Source organism: Macrosteles quadrilineatus, unplaced genomic scaffold (assembly GCF_028750875.1).
Source record: "Macrosteles quadrilineatus isolate MER2022 unplaced genomic scaffold, UCM_ALF_1.0 Scaffold_5__1_contigs__length_97177068, whole genome shotgun sequence".
Lineage (NCBI taxonomy): Eukaryota > Metazoa > Arthropoda > Insecta > Hemiptera > Cicadellidae > Macrosteles > Macrosteles quadrilineatus.
In genome coordinates this window covers 53437593-53452731 of record NW_026542598.1, presented here as the reverse complement: position 1 = coordinate 53452731, position 15139 = coordinate 53437593, and the positions used below count along the sequence as shown (strand labels likewise).

Genomic DNA, 15139 nt, shown 5'->3' with positions numbered 1-15139 from the left:
CATCAGGAGTTTCATCAACCATTAAGGCCAAATGCTGGTACTTTTTAGCATCATCAATTATGTGTTGCCTGGTTAAATTGGCCATAATGTCAATCATTTCATTTTGAATATCGTGATGGACATAATTGAAAAACTTTTCCCTATCTAAAAACTTTTGTTTTAATATGCTACTGTCCGTTGATTTTAACTTTAATAATTCAATGTAATTTCCCCTGTTGTCAGAATTTTCACTTTCTCGATGGCCCCGAATGGCGATACCTTGCTTGGCCAAAAAAAGCAGAGACTGAAATAACATTGTTAAGTAAGCACGATTTGTCTTTACTTCTTCTTGGTGCTGTGTAGATATTTTGCTAGCAACACGTTCTTTCGCTTTAAGACCTTCTTGCCATCGCTGAACAGCGTTAAGATGCGAAGATGTTTTCTCGTGTTCTTTAAAACGTTGAACTGCTTTCTTCCAGTTTTGAAAACCATTGGATATGAATGTCTCGTCAAAACATCCGGTGCTACCAAACAAACGACAAGCAAAACAAAAAGCTTTGTCGGCTGCAACACTATATTCTAACCACTTATAATCTGTGTACCAAGTACTTCTAAACTTTCTACCCTTAGTTTCTGGATATTTATTAACAAGAGGTTGAAAAGGACCATTTGTAAAAAATTGTGTTGCTGCTTGTCTACCATGAATTGGATCCCTAGGTTCAGATTGCAATTTTAAGGTGTTATGAGACTCGGTACATGTATTTGAAAACAAGCATTTACTGTACTCACTAGTACTAGCCACTGGTGAACGTAGGTCTTCTTCTTCAAATGGTTTTTCTGTCACATTGATCACTGACAAAATTGTCTGAGGTTGAGGATCATCTGTGGTTGGTGTATTTGACACTTCACTATTATTATTATCTCTATCATTGGATATGGCAATACCTAGAGATGACTGGGGCTGTACTTCGGACTCTTCTTTCCGTTTTTTCCCAAAAAAGTCAAATAATGTTTTGCCCGAGGAACGCTTCATTATGAGAAAAGAGACACAAAAAAAAACATAAAACATCAACTGTCTTCACTATTCATTATCTTTTTCTAACAGGCGACTAGAACGACAGAAGTTGCATAAAGAGGTTATGTTTTGCAACGTGTCGTCTGTCGTCGGCCACTTGTAAAGTCGCTTTGAACATCAGTCAGTACCAAACAATCTGCTTCACAAAATAAAATACCCTTTTATAAATACAGTGGCAGTTGTATTTACTAAACTTAACTATTAACTTGTTGAGTACGACTTAGATGTAGTCTCGCCACTCCACTCCAACTACATTTAGTCCAGTATCCGTCTGGCGATGCTTTTGTCCCGGTTTCAAGCCTAATTACAAAGACGCTGGCTACGGATCCAGGTAGTGCTGCTACCTTTGGGTGTTTCAGTGAACTACGTCCACTCTCAGGGCAACGCAGCACAATCGCCGCTGCTCTTTTGTTATTCGTCAAACTGAAATATTTGATTGGCAATTACGTTCTCTGATTCGGTGGCGCACCGGGGCTTTGCCCGAACCTCGCCGCCATTGGCGAGTGCCTGTTTGAATGTATGCCGCACTCAACGTTTTGTTAATATTCTGTAATACTATACTAGACGTTATTTATTGTTAATTTTGTTAGGCATTTGTATGAGGGTAGCTAGTCAATTTAGTTACTTACTTCAAGTTAAAACTACTAATTAGTTTAAAAAAATAGGCCTATGGCCTATGTTATAATTTGATAAATATTCCTTGGGAAAGTGGGGGGGCAACTGCCCCCCCTGGCCCCCCCTAAACACCGCCTCTGCTGAGTGCAAAACCCCGTGAATGACACAGTTCAGTAGATTCTTATAAATAAATTGTACAATTGGGAACTTTACTCTTTGGGATATTATTTAGTAGTGCTATCCCAACTACATACAACTTTTGTGCTTTATTGACAGGTTTCTGCCGAGATGCTGTGTTCTCCATCACATCAGCCTACAATAACGGAGCCTTGCCGTGCCAGTGTGACTTTGACGGATCACTCAGTTTTGAGTGTGAACAGTTTGGTGGTCAGTGTCCCTGCAAGCCCAATGTGATCGGTCGCAAGTGTGAGGCCTGCAAGACTGGGTACTTCGGGTTTCCCGACTGCAAATCTTGTAACTGTCCTTCTGATGCTGTGTGTACTCCTACTGGTAAGTGAAAAACTTTTCTTGAATATTGTTGCATCAAATAATCTCAAGAAAAGCAGTTTGATGAATTAAACGATTTAATTTTGTAATTATGTACTTCTGGCTACTGAAATCTTGATTTCTAAGGCTTTGCGTCTGATATTTGTTTGGTTTCAGATTCAGAAAATTTGTTTGGTATTTGTAAAAAACTGCTGCATTCTTGTAGCATGTTGTAAAAAATCATATTTTTGACATATCTCAGTGTAGTTAGTAAGAATTCTACATGTGATTTAAGTAATGAAAAAAGTTACAATTCTTTACAGCTGGGTAGCTGAGTGGTTATAGTTCTGACCTAACAATCAAAAGGTCGCTGATTTCATCAGGAGAAAACACAATTACTTTTTTATGGTTGATAACTTGACACAGCTCTTCCATTCTTTTAGATCCGGCCAGGCTTGTTTCCCATTATATAGCAACTGAGCTACTTTCAGCTTATTGTACATCCCCACTGTCCTTGATCAGAAAGTAAAGTAATAAAGTAAAGGTAAGTAAAGGAAAGTAAAGTAATTGGAAGTTGTTAGAATTTTGGGCTTTTAACAAATGTTCCTGTATAAAGAAACAGCTGATAATAGTAAGAAAAATAAAAAATAAAAACACACCGGTCACACACTAAAATATTGATTATTTTCACATAGCTAACAGCCATTGGTGATTGACAGGTTTCGAACCTGGGACACTTAGACCAAAGCCTTGCACTCTACCACCTGACCAGTTCCCCCAAAATAGTGTTATGTTGATACCATTTGATATAGTGATAGTGAAATGATGATTTCTGTTCCCATAGGTGAATGTGTCTGTCCGATGCACGTGGTTGGAGAGAGGTGCGATCAATGTGAGGCGTACACTTACGGCTACGACTCAGTGATTGGTTGCTCTGAGTGCAACTGTAACCGCCTCGGCGTGGAGAACAGCCTGCAATGTGACTTGTTGACCGGAGTCTGTGGGTGAGTGACTATTATTTGTCAACTACATTTTATGTGATATAAAAAATATGTAAATTGACTTTAGCTGTTTTTTTTTTCTCGAAAGTGGAGCCAATCTTCACATCAGAATCTCTAGCTATATAAACCATCTCCATGGAGGAATTTTATAATTGATCGGAAGTTTAAATTGAACTGAAAAATTTTGAATGTAATTTTTTTTTCCAGATGCAAACCCAATGTTGTAGGGAGAACATGTGACAGATGCCAGGCTGGCTTTTGGCAGTTCCCGTATTGCCAGAACTGTGACTGTGACTTGCGAGGGACTACAGATGCTATCTGTGATCAAGTAAATTAACTACAATCATTACCTCAGACCCTACTCTATTGTCAAACAATTTTAGAATTTGTAGCCAGTTCAGTAAAAAAGAAGTATATAACTTTTTAGTTTTTATTTTTTATGTAACATTTATTTCAAGTATTTTTTTTTAATTTCAAGTAGGCTAACATGATTGATTTGTATAAGAGAACACTCTAAGAACTCTCTAATCTTCTAGCAATTAACTTCTATTGATATACTCTATAACGAGTTTGTTGTTGAATGTATAATGGGAAAGTTTGGGATACTCAAGAGCTTAAATTGTTATTATTACTTTTTTGGTGAGGTACAATTTAAAATCAGAGACTCTCCATTTGGGCCAAGTGATGAATGGTCTGACCGACAAAAATCGATCCTCATTGTAATTGTAACATTTTAAAAATAGTTTGATTACCTTGTAAATAATAGTGCTCCCTCCAAACTAGGTGATTTAGTAAAACACTACACTTTCAACCTGATGTTTGGGGAGAGGGGAGGGGGTTAAGGGGAAGCAAGGGGGGGAAATTCGGGGAACTTTCAGAAAACACCCTTCCTATCAAAAGTAAAAATATGTTGAATAGGGTTGGAAGACGTGTTTTACTATATATTTCTATCACCCTTTAAGTAACTGAATGCTGTTTAGGTGACTGCAGAGTGTTTCTGTAAAGCGAACGTTTATGGTCAAGCTTGTGATCTATGCAAAGAAGGAAGCTTCAACATTCAACAGAAGACTGAAAAAGGCTGCACAGAGTGTTTCTGCTTTGGTAAGACCTCGAGGTGTACAAGCTCCAGCCTCTACAAGGATCAGGTGAGATACAAACAGAAAGTCCCTATGAAATGTAGTTTTATGGCTGTTTTCAGCATATTAGTGTGGAATTATTATATCTGTTTTATAACTAGGTTTAAAAGAATCAGCTGATCTCTGATTTTATTGAAAAAATTGTTCTGATTAAAAATATATTATGAAAAATTATATCAATAGTCATGTTCATTTATTGAGCGAAGCTCTTATAAGTCGACTCTTATGCATTTCGTAATATGCAAACTCCTCCTAGACGGCTGAAGCAATCGTTTTCAAATTTTGCATGGTGATAAAGACTATATGGGTGAGTGCCAACATCAATATGGCGTTAAAAAAATCTCTCAGGAATCCATCCCACGGGGTCTCTAAGTTTCAATGTAATCCTTATAGAAGCAGTATTTGACACATAAACAAAGGCATAAGATCAGCTGTTGGCTTTTGAATGCAGTAGATCAAGAAATAGCTGATAGCAATATTCCACAGATATTCGAACAGAAACTGTATGGATCATAAATATAATCAAATTTCGACACTATCTTGAATGATAGCCTATAATTTCCATCAAAAATTAATAACAAAAACAGCTACAGTAAAAATTGTAAATTTAAAATATATATGTTTAATATCGGACTATACTTACTGTTTCTATCCCAGAATGAGGACGAAGACTAATTTTAATGTACCAGTGGGTTTGTTAAACTAGAGCGGGTTTATTAAATTCAGAAGGTAAGAGAGAGAAGTGACCAGCTACTTGCCGGCCAATCGAATGACGGTTGATCGTGGGTCTTGGAGAACACTCCATCTACCCCTACCCTTTTTCAATAAGACGCTGGCAGGTGGACACTGCCGGTAACATTTTCCGCTATAATTTAAATTTTAATCCAGGTCCAATTTGGGACCTTAATACAAAACAACCAAAACAGCACAAAAATTTGCTTAGGCCTACTTGCTTGTTTTCCTCGGCATGATTGATTATGTATGTACAATATGAAAATTTAATAAATTTAATAACAGAATTAAAAACTTACTTTTCTCATAAATGTAATGTTAATTTTCACATATTTTTCCAGATTAGAGACGGAGAGGGTTGGAAGTTGTCAGTGGCCAACCTCGGGAAGGTGATCAGTTTGGAAGACACGGATGTGAGTGTGGAGATGATTAGTCCGGACAACCTCGGTGCAGACTTGACTAAGGAAGTATTCCAGAACCAAACAGTGTACTTCTCAGCCCCGGCCGCTTACCTTGGCAAGAGACTGACGTCGTACGGTGGAGCTCTCAACTACTCTATATTCTACACTCCTGGACCATTTGGTGAGTGATCAGCTGTTTTTGATGCATACAGATATTAGGGTGTAATCACAAAGGATATATTTTTATTTTTCCCTTGCCTCCTTTGTTACAATTTACTATCCAAAACCCATGTAGTAGTGGCAATATATTGTCTTATTGTAGATTTTATTTTGCAAATATGGTATAAAAGTGATTATATGTAATGTATAATAGCTAATAGCATGTCGCCATTTTGATTTATAAGACTATGATTTAATTTATTTATCAAGCCTCAGCATCATGCTGGCCAAGTACGCTAATAAATTAAAAAAAAATTGTAATGAGAATAACATTAATGCAATATGTATTATTTCTATAAACTATGAAATTCATTCAATTACAGTTTAGACACATGATTCTTGGAATTTTTTCTTTACTCCTTAAGTTAAAAATAGTGGTTTCTTCATTACCTGTTAAGGTTAAGATAACAATGGTTATGACTGAAGTAAGTACTGTTGGTCCTTAGCCTTACTTCTACTTTACTCTTTTCTCTACATTTCAAAAAAATAATTAAATCTTTAGTTTATTCTCTTAGTTTTTCCTTATTTTTATGATCTTTTATTATGTATAATAATTCAAATGAGACGTTTTTAAATAGGCTCAGCTATGGGTGGGCCTGATGTAATCATCCGAGGAGCTGATATCTACCTGCTACACTTTGCGCTCGAGCAGCCAGCTGCGACTGAGACATACCCAGCAACACTTGACCTGGTAGAGAGCAACTTTGTGTTACCATCAGGACTACCAACTACTCGGGAACAGATGATGCAAGTGTTGGAACGAGTGCAGGGCTTGTACATCAGAGCTACTTACTGGGAAGACAGTGTCACTACGAGGTACTTTTCTGTTATAGTATAGTGGAGGCTTATATTGAAAGAGGAAGGGGTTGACAATTTTATGCAACTAAGTTGGATTTACAGTACTGTAAGACAACAACTTTAGGTGAGTTGGGGGTTTAGTCAATAGCGCAACAGACTACAAATCCAAGGCAGCGGGTCCAATGTCATGGGTTCCCGTCCAGAGTCACTCACTACCAATTAGTACTGTCTCATCTCTGTGCTTTGCTTGATATGTTCCACTCACAGGTCAGACACCTATGTGTATATACAAATTAATTACATTGTAATCAAGACACCAGCATATTTAAAAAATAAAAATGTTTGCCGTCCTACAAATTGTTGCTTTGTTGTTTTTATCGAGTCGGTGTATTTAATCTTAAAGGTAATACAACAAGATGTGGTTTTATGGGGGATTAATGAGCCAGGGTTTGATCAGCAGAACTGGAGACTGGCCTTTGATACAAGTATGTTTCTCTTGCCCACACTTTGGGTTAAAAATAAATTTCTTTTTTACGATAATTTTTAGTTTAATTTTAATTCCCGGGTTCTTTATTCAAAGTAATTTTGGAAGAACTTTGAAAGTGGCAATGATGGTTGCCCACATTACAAGGACAACGTAGACCAGGAATTAAACTATAAAACAAACTAAATTATTAATCTGAAATTTAGGTCAAAAAACAAATAATAAACTCAACCCTTTTGTTTTTCAATATTTTTATATTGAAAAACAAATGGGTTGAGTATCTAAAGCTTTGAAAATGTAATAAATCAACTTTTTAAATTCCAATTCAAAAGAGTTTTTAACATTACACATGACCTAGATGCAACACCAGACAGCTGGGTTTATAATACTCGCCTGACAATCAAAAAGTTGTTGGTTAGATCTTGAAAAATGTTAGTACCTTTTTGATGGTTCGAAAACTGAACAACATTGTCCCCAATCATTGGGCATTTCAATAAATGGTCCTGACTAAAGAATATGTTGATCTTAGGTAGTAACAAATCTAAACAGATCATCCATCTCAATTCTATTCTTATCTTGCATTCAGCATAAAATACGCACATAAAAGGGTGTTGCTGTCTCAAAAGCGTTTATAACAATAACGTTGACTCCAGTTCCATTAATTGGACCCTGAAACCCAAACACTCAATACTGAACCATCTTACAAAATTACTCCCTGATTAAATAGTGTGTAATTTTTTCTCATAGTAAAGTTACCTACTGCTTGCTACAGGTTGATGAGGTTCAGCCTAGACTCTGCGTCTGACCGCTACGACCCGGTGGCTGGGTTTGCTCTGTCTGTGGAGCAATGTCACTGTCCCGCAGCGTACACAGGACTGTCCTGTGAGGAGTGTGCGGACGGCTACTACCGCGCGGCCACAGGACCCTACGGAGGCTTCTGTGTCCCTTGTCAATGCCACGGCCATGCCACCACCTGCGATAAGATCACTGGCGTCTGCATTGTGAGTTCAACATGTTGTAGAGCTTATTGGTAGATTGAAATTCCCTCTTTGAAGAAAATTTGCAATTGAGATAATTGATCAAAACAGTAAGGCCATGAAAATTCTTTATTTTAACTGACGAACAAAGAGCCACATGGTTCTTTATTCCACTGAATCTATATCCATAAGTTCGAAAAAAAAAAAACATTTCCACCTATAAAATTAACAAACAGACTTACACATTCAGTCAGCAATTACCCAAGTACAAAAACAAAATTAGGTCACACAAGCTAAAGCCATGAGCTCCAATCACAATATTTTGATTGCTAGAACACACCAAGGATGACAATCAAGCATTTTCACGACACCAACGAGATTCATTTAACAATTTTCCATCCAATGTTTTCTGACGATGAGGCATGTTCAAAATGAAAGATGCAGTTTGTGAGCCCTCTTAAACTACCTTCAGCTTCGATGTTAAAAACACTTTCAAAATATTTTAGAAAATAGTATTTAATATTTTCTGTAAGATTGAAAGTGCTCAAATTTAATCTCCACTGTTTGGATTTTTACTGAAAACATTTGTTATGACAATATACATCCGTATTAAGACATTTTTTCTGTAGGACTTTTAAAAAACACATAATATTTCCCTAAGAGGAAATATTAGTTTTGGAATGCTTGTAAAATCAATCTCCTAATTTATTTTAAATAAAAATAAAGAAATAAACCTAAATGATTTCTTATTATTTGATGAAAATATCTTATTGAAGAAAAATAACTAAACTTTGTGGAATAAATAATTAGTCAAAAATCCAATAATTTATAACAAGAACATAAAACAAATGAGGCGTCGAGAGGCCAAGGGAGATATGTGACTTTTTAAAAAATGTCATTGTATTTTTTTCATAGTCATAAAAAATAAAATAAAAATAAAAATAAATTCACTTATACCCCTTGGCTTCCAACTCTTAGGTGTTTAGTTTGGAGGCCAAGGGATATAAGTGAATTATTTTTTGAAATTCCACCATTTTTTAACAAAACCCGTTACCATGACAACATTTTTTTAAAGTCACATATCTCCCTTGGCCTCTCGACGCCTCAAATGGAAAATAGTTTTTCTTCTTCTCGTTAGAATTGGAAGAAGTGAGGGCAGTTTGTGGGTGAGGTGAAATACTTTTCTTTATGTAAGTAATTATTTGCCAGTTTCATTGAGATTTTTGTCAATTGCAGGATTGCAAGCACAACACGACTGGAGAACACTGTGAGAACTGTGTTGTTGGTTACCATGGCAACGCAACCACAGGCACCCCCTACGACTGCCTCATATGTGCCTGCCCCCTCCCCATCCCATCCAACAAGTAAGTAAACATTCATTAACTATCAGCTAATTGTGAACTCTGGTATACACGTGAGAATTAAGATTGTTAGAAGAAGGGGTAAAACCCAATTGGCATTCTTTGAACCTTTTGAGCTCCAATATTATACAGTTGAATTATATTTAAAATATTATACAGTTGATATTGTATTTAAAACTACATGAGCTAAATTCCACTTATAAAATATCTATGCTAGTATAACTCAACGAAAATGACTGAAAGCCATATTTGATTGACCAAAGGTTTCCTAAGTTCATATCACTATAATTTATGGTAATAACATGTATTGTAGGTGATTTAAGTATGGATTCGAATGCAGACATTTTCCCCCTATGTTACAGTTTTGCTACATCTTGTGAGTTAAGTGAGGATGGAGACAAGATCAGCTGTCAGTGCTCTCCAGGATATTTCGGTGCACGATGCGAGTCTTGCGCTGCCGGATTCTACGGGAGACCTGAACAACCAGGTAGACATTCAAGGGTGTTTTAAACCATGAAAACTTTAGGATTTAGCATTCACCTGAGCAAATTTTAGTGAACATGAACAGAGATTTAGGTTTGAGCAAGCATTTTGATTCTTAAATCTTAGACCAATTAAATTCCTGAAGATAGAAACTGTATAAAAGAGAAATGGACTGTGGAATGGATTAAAAGTTAGTTAAAAATAGCTTTATTCAATATACTGCAAATGTAAAACAAAAAATGTTGCCAAATGCTTCTATCAAAACAAATACTACAGGGTAGCAAGACAATATTAGTTTCTGTAGAGCCTCTTACTAACTACAAAATATCTTTCTAATCAGGAAGCTAGTCACTTTTATAGCTGAACATATCACATACTCATTATGTTGAGAAACCTATTAGGCATTTATTTCCAACATTCAGAATTAAAAAATCCTTATATATAATTCTGTAAGACAAAATGTGTACCAGAAAATTGTGGGCGTCTGGTAAGTCGCAGAAAAGTGGGAGGGGTCTTAAATTAAAAGTCTTGACCCCAGGGACTCGGGAAAAGTAGCAGAATTCCCATAAAGTTATCAGAAAAACGAGATATAACGTAAAATGTTCTCCGTAAGAATAGCATTACAAGCCATTTACTGCTGATTTTTGTTTACTTCAATACAGCTGATCGTGATTTATCATTAAGCCAGTACGCAATGTTAACATTTGGATTACTTATTTGCCAGTTAATTCTGCAATGTACTATATAAAACCAGGGATAACGTTATTTCAGAATTAACAAATTTTAAAATATATTGAAAGATACAACACACAACACACACACACACACACACACATAACCTTCCCACTATATTTAGTGTTGCCTTTTGGCGAATTTCCCTATAGGGAAGTAGCTATTACCGTAGGTCTCATGGTAAGACCTAGGCCCGGGACCGATTTACTTTTTCATTTTGATGTCCCCAGAAGCCAAAAACACTATTCCTTCAAATTTTTCTATATGTATACAGGGTGTTTCAGTAAAGCGTAGCGGGCTATGCAGATACAGATTCTATATGCAAAAACAAGTCAAAAATGTAGAATAACTTTTTTTCGATTTCGGCTTAGTTTAGCCGTAATCTGCCATTTTGTATTTTGTTGAAAATAATTTCTAACTCAAAAGCCCTTGGAGATATTTTTTATGAAACTTGGTATAAACTTTAATTCTACAGCTATAAACATTCTCCAAAAATATCTTTGATCAGGCTCATCGAATTTCAAAATGGCGGCCATTTAAAACTTTTAAAGTCAAATTCCATGAAAACCAGCAAATAAAACAAAATTTTGCAACACATTATTTAAAGTTCTTTTTATTTACAATTATTCTTATTCTAAATTACAAATCGAATGACTTTTAATTCCGAAAATCATTCGATTTGTATTAAAAAGGAATTGAAAAATGTGTTGCGAAATTTCGTTTTATTTGCTGGTTTTCATGGAATTTGACTTTAAAAGTTTTAAATGGCTGACATTTTGAAATATCAATGAGCCTGATCAAAGATATTTTTGGAGAATGTTTATAGCTGTAGAATTAAAGTTAATATCAAGTTTCATAAAAATGTCTTCAAGGGCTTTTGTGTTATAAACTATAAAAAAAAATACAAAATGGCAGATTACGGCTAAACTAAGCCGAAAAAAAAAAAGTTATTCTACATTTTCGACTTATTTTTGCATGTAAAATCCGAATCTGCATAGCCCGCTACGCTTTACTGAAACACCCTGTATATATATTTCTCTATGCATGGTCGGACAATGGGAACGGGGTTTTATTAATCCAGGGAAAAAGGAAATTCGCTTAGTTGGCAGGTTTGCTGCAGTGGGTATATTTATTTAGAGGGAGCCTTTAAAACTGTGGGTCCTCTGACCTTTCTACCCAGGGCTAAAATGACCACTGCTTGCTCTAGACCTTACTATTTTACTCTAAGTTCTTAAACCATAAAAATAGCCTAGTTATTGAAACACACATATTCCAGTTGTTAATTAATAAAAAAAAAACAATATACTTAACTACATTGTATATCTTTCACAGGGGATTACTGCAAGCCGTGTGACTGTTCTGGCAACATAGATCCATCGGACCCTCGTTCCTGTGACACAGTGACGGGTAACTGTACCAACTGTCTGCACAACACATTTGGTGGTGCTTGCCAACTCTGCGCGCCCGGCTACTTCGGTGACGCCAAGCTGCGTGACTGCCAGAGTATGTTGTAGTTTTTTATCTTACAAATTTTAAGATTACAAAACGATTTGAAAAATTTAACCCATTATAGTATTGTCAATAATTACTAGGTGAATTTAGTTCTACTAGGTTTTGGTATTTAAATGAAGCTATTTAATTAAATAGCTTTAATAGTAAATTGAGTGAAACCTTCATATCATTAATTTTTTTACACGTACTAAGCTGAAAAGGGAAAAAATTTTACTGACTTGTCTCTGGATAGTATGACCTTGTATCTTTATAAATTGTCTGCTATCAACTGTTGGTGGGAACAAGTAGTGTTATGAGGCATGTAATATTTAGTTATATCATCTTAAGACAGGTAGTAAATTATTTTACATGATAAAAGCATCGGAAATTAGCTGAACGGTATTCTTTTAAATTTGAGCTTGGTGCTTCAAGCTGCTTGGACACCTCTAGTATTATGGTTTCAAAATGCCACCATATTGTTTGGTGGTTTTAACTGTTTGCACCATTTTGCTAACTGGTTTTACTTAATCATTCAATCAATTCCCATCTTCAGGTTGTGTTTGTGATCGTTGTGGGACCCAGGAGTGTGATCATGCGACTGGACGCTGCCAATGTCTACCCAACGTGGTCGGGGAGAAGTGCGACCGCTGTGATGACAAACACTACGGCTTCTCTGCTTGTCAGGTTGGTATCCGTCAAGCAGTTATATGAAGCAATCCTAATATAAGAATTAAGAACTCTTCTGATTTGTCATTTTTTTGGAGGTCTGTATTTAATTTTATTCCTCCTGCTTTTCCTTCAGCTGACATCCCTCCTCCAAGCTTCTCTTTATTTAATAGCATCTTGCTATTAATATCTACTGTTGCCTGTACTCTCCTGTGGTCTAGTTTGTATCAGCTAGCTTTTAACGCTTTACTGTGTTTAGTGTATATTGATCCTACAAGGAGTCTATCTTGGCTCTTAAAGTCTTAAACCAAATTTTTACTGATGATTTATGATTATCTGGTGTCAGCGTCAGAATCATCAGCAGAAACCATTAGCTTAAGGTAGTGTTTTATAGAGTGGTAGGGTTGAAAAAAACATGTATTGTACAAGCCACTTGGGAAAAATCATTCTAATCCTGGCTGAATGTGTCAACAGGGTTGCAAGGCCTGCGACTGCCAGCTTGCGTCGGAGAGTTTGCAGTGTGACGATATCTCTGGGCAGTGTCGCTGCAAACCAGGAGTAATGGGGCTAAACTGTGACCGATGCGCCACTGGCTACTGGCAATACAGCGCGCAAGGCTGTGTCTGTGAGTGACACACATGTTTCACACTTATTTTAGTAGGCGATTCATAGTCTTGTTTATCCAACCTCCGTTATCTGACCAGTGGATGACAGAATACTAAGAAATCAAGTGTTATTTATATCGTATGACAGTACACGTCAGCAGTTATGTCAAGACAAGCCATGTTGTCACCCCTGTCTTTACTCAGAAAGTCAGAACATATGTGTCAGTCCTGCACCTTACTCTACTCTATTGATTCATAACCCTGCATACCACACAGTACATCAATTTCTCACACCTGCCCTCCTCAAGTCATATTGGTATGAATGGAGTCTATGGCTGAGTGGACTAGCTTCACTTTATCTTTACCTCTTATTTCAGTTACAGTGTTTTTATTTTGTCAGTTTTTTTTTTATTTTAGCTTCTAAACAAAGCCTAAGTGATTTTAATGAAAGACAAACTTAAAACCGATTGTTTGTGTGACAGTGGAAAAAATATATTATATTCATGATTTTAGTATAGTTTATTTTTGGTTTATACGATCTTTTAGCTTAACCGACCACGCTCAGTTTAGTTCATATCATGAAGACTATTGTTATTTTATCTTTATCTCAAAAATCCTTTCGCGCTCCACCCCAGTGGCTCTGTAGTTCCCCATGTTAACATTATGAGTATTCATATTTAAAAGGAACTAGCTGTTACCCACGGGCTTCACCCTGTTTCACTTCATTACCTATTAAGTACCTATTAATAAAACTATTGATTGGTTAAGTTAAGCTGAAATAAACAAAAACAGAATACAGTAATACAAACAAAAAATCACACCTCATATTAATAAGGTAATAAATTGAAAGAATAACATACAAATACAGCTGAGGTATTTTTAACATTAGGTATATGGAAAGTTCCCTTTGGAAAGCAATTACGACCTTATAGGGCAATTTATGAAATAATGTATAGTTTAGTGCAAGAAAACAATTACTATTAGACCCTTAAAGCTTTGATTTCTTCTACAAGATTGTACTTATACTGCTTTATCTACAAACTAAGGAGTATTTATGATTGCTCTGTACAGCATGTGGCTGCAACACAGAATACAGTATAGGAGCCAGCTGCAACGCCAGCACTGGTCAGTGTGAGTGTTTGCCTGGAGTGGTGGGAGAGAAGTGTGACCGATGTCCTCCACGCTGGGTCCTCATCCCCGACCAGGGCTGCTTTCAGTGCGAGACCTGTCACCACGCACTGCTCGACGTCACCGACGACCTCCACCGCAAACTGGCCCCCATCAGCGGCGAGTTCGAGGTTAGGACTTTGATTTTGGTCATGTTGGTCGCGAAAAGTAGTAGTACAGTGACTTAGAGTATAGAAAGGATGTGATAAAATGTTCTCAACTGTCACAAAAAATTACTTGTGAGTCACCAATTTTTATTGTTGTTAGTCATCCTGTTGCATTAAACCTTCATCTTGTGTACTCATCAGGTTAGATATCTTAGTTTCTAAACAGCAGTTGTTAAAAAATCATAATATGACCTTTATTTGTAATTTTACTATAAAATCTGATTATTATACAGACGGTTGCAGCCAGTTACTTCACCAACCAGAGACTCAAATATTTCAACGACAGCGTTGTCAAGCTGAGGCCTGATGTCGATGCGTTGCCTTCCAATAAAGTGGACATCTCTCCTTACAACAACAAGGTCAACGACATCGAGTCTGATGCTCGGGGACTTAACAGAAAGGTCAGTAGTGATAAGTGGATAAGAGTAGAGAAAATTTCTTAGAAACGCAAAGTACACTTTCCATTACCATTGTAAAATATTTATGTCAGATGATTCATGTCTAAATGTATAGAGGGTGATATGTTTGAGTAAATAATTTACCTCTCTTTAATAAATAATTTTC

The 15139-nt window shown here is 36.3% G+C and overlaps 1 protein-coding gene across 1 annotated transcript in view; it reads left to right on the top strand.

Annotated features, from left to right (window-relative positions):
- The window catches only part of LOC128996036 (laminin subunit alpha), an 86121-nt gene that overhangs the window by 41528 nt on the left and 29454 nt on the right, over positions 1 to 15139 (top strand). Inside the window, exons 25-38 of the mRNA XM_054421159.1 lie at positions 1946 to 2179; positions 3000 to 3159; positions 3364 to 3484; positions 4137 to 4301; positions 5366 to 5606; positions 6223 to 6460; positions 7699 to 7927; positions 9140 to 9267; positions 9627 to 9751; positions 11812 to 11982; positions 12524 to 12654; positions 13111 to 13261; positions 14313 to 14539; positions 14809 to 14976. Coding sequence (XP_054277134.1) covers positions 1946 to 2179; positions 3000 to 3159; positions 3364 to 3484; positions 4137 to 4301; positions 5366 to 5606; positions 6223 to 6460; positions 7699 to 7927; positions 9140 to 9267; positions 9627 to 9751; positions 11812 to 11982; positions 12524 to 12654; positions 13111 to 13261; positions 14313 to 14539; positions 14809 to 14976 — 2489 coding nt within the window. The remainder of the gene's footprint in view (positions 1 to 1945; positions 2180 to 2999; positions 3160 to 3363; positions 3485 to 4136; positions 4302 to 5365; positions 5607 to 6222; positions 6461 to 7698; positions 7928 to 9139; positions 9268 to 9626; positions 9752 to 11811; positions 11983 to 12523; positions 12655 to 13110; positions 13262 to 14312; positions 14540 to 14808; positions 14977 to 15139) is intronic.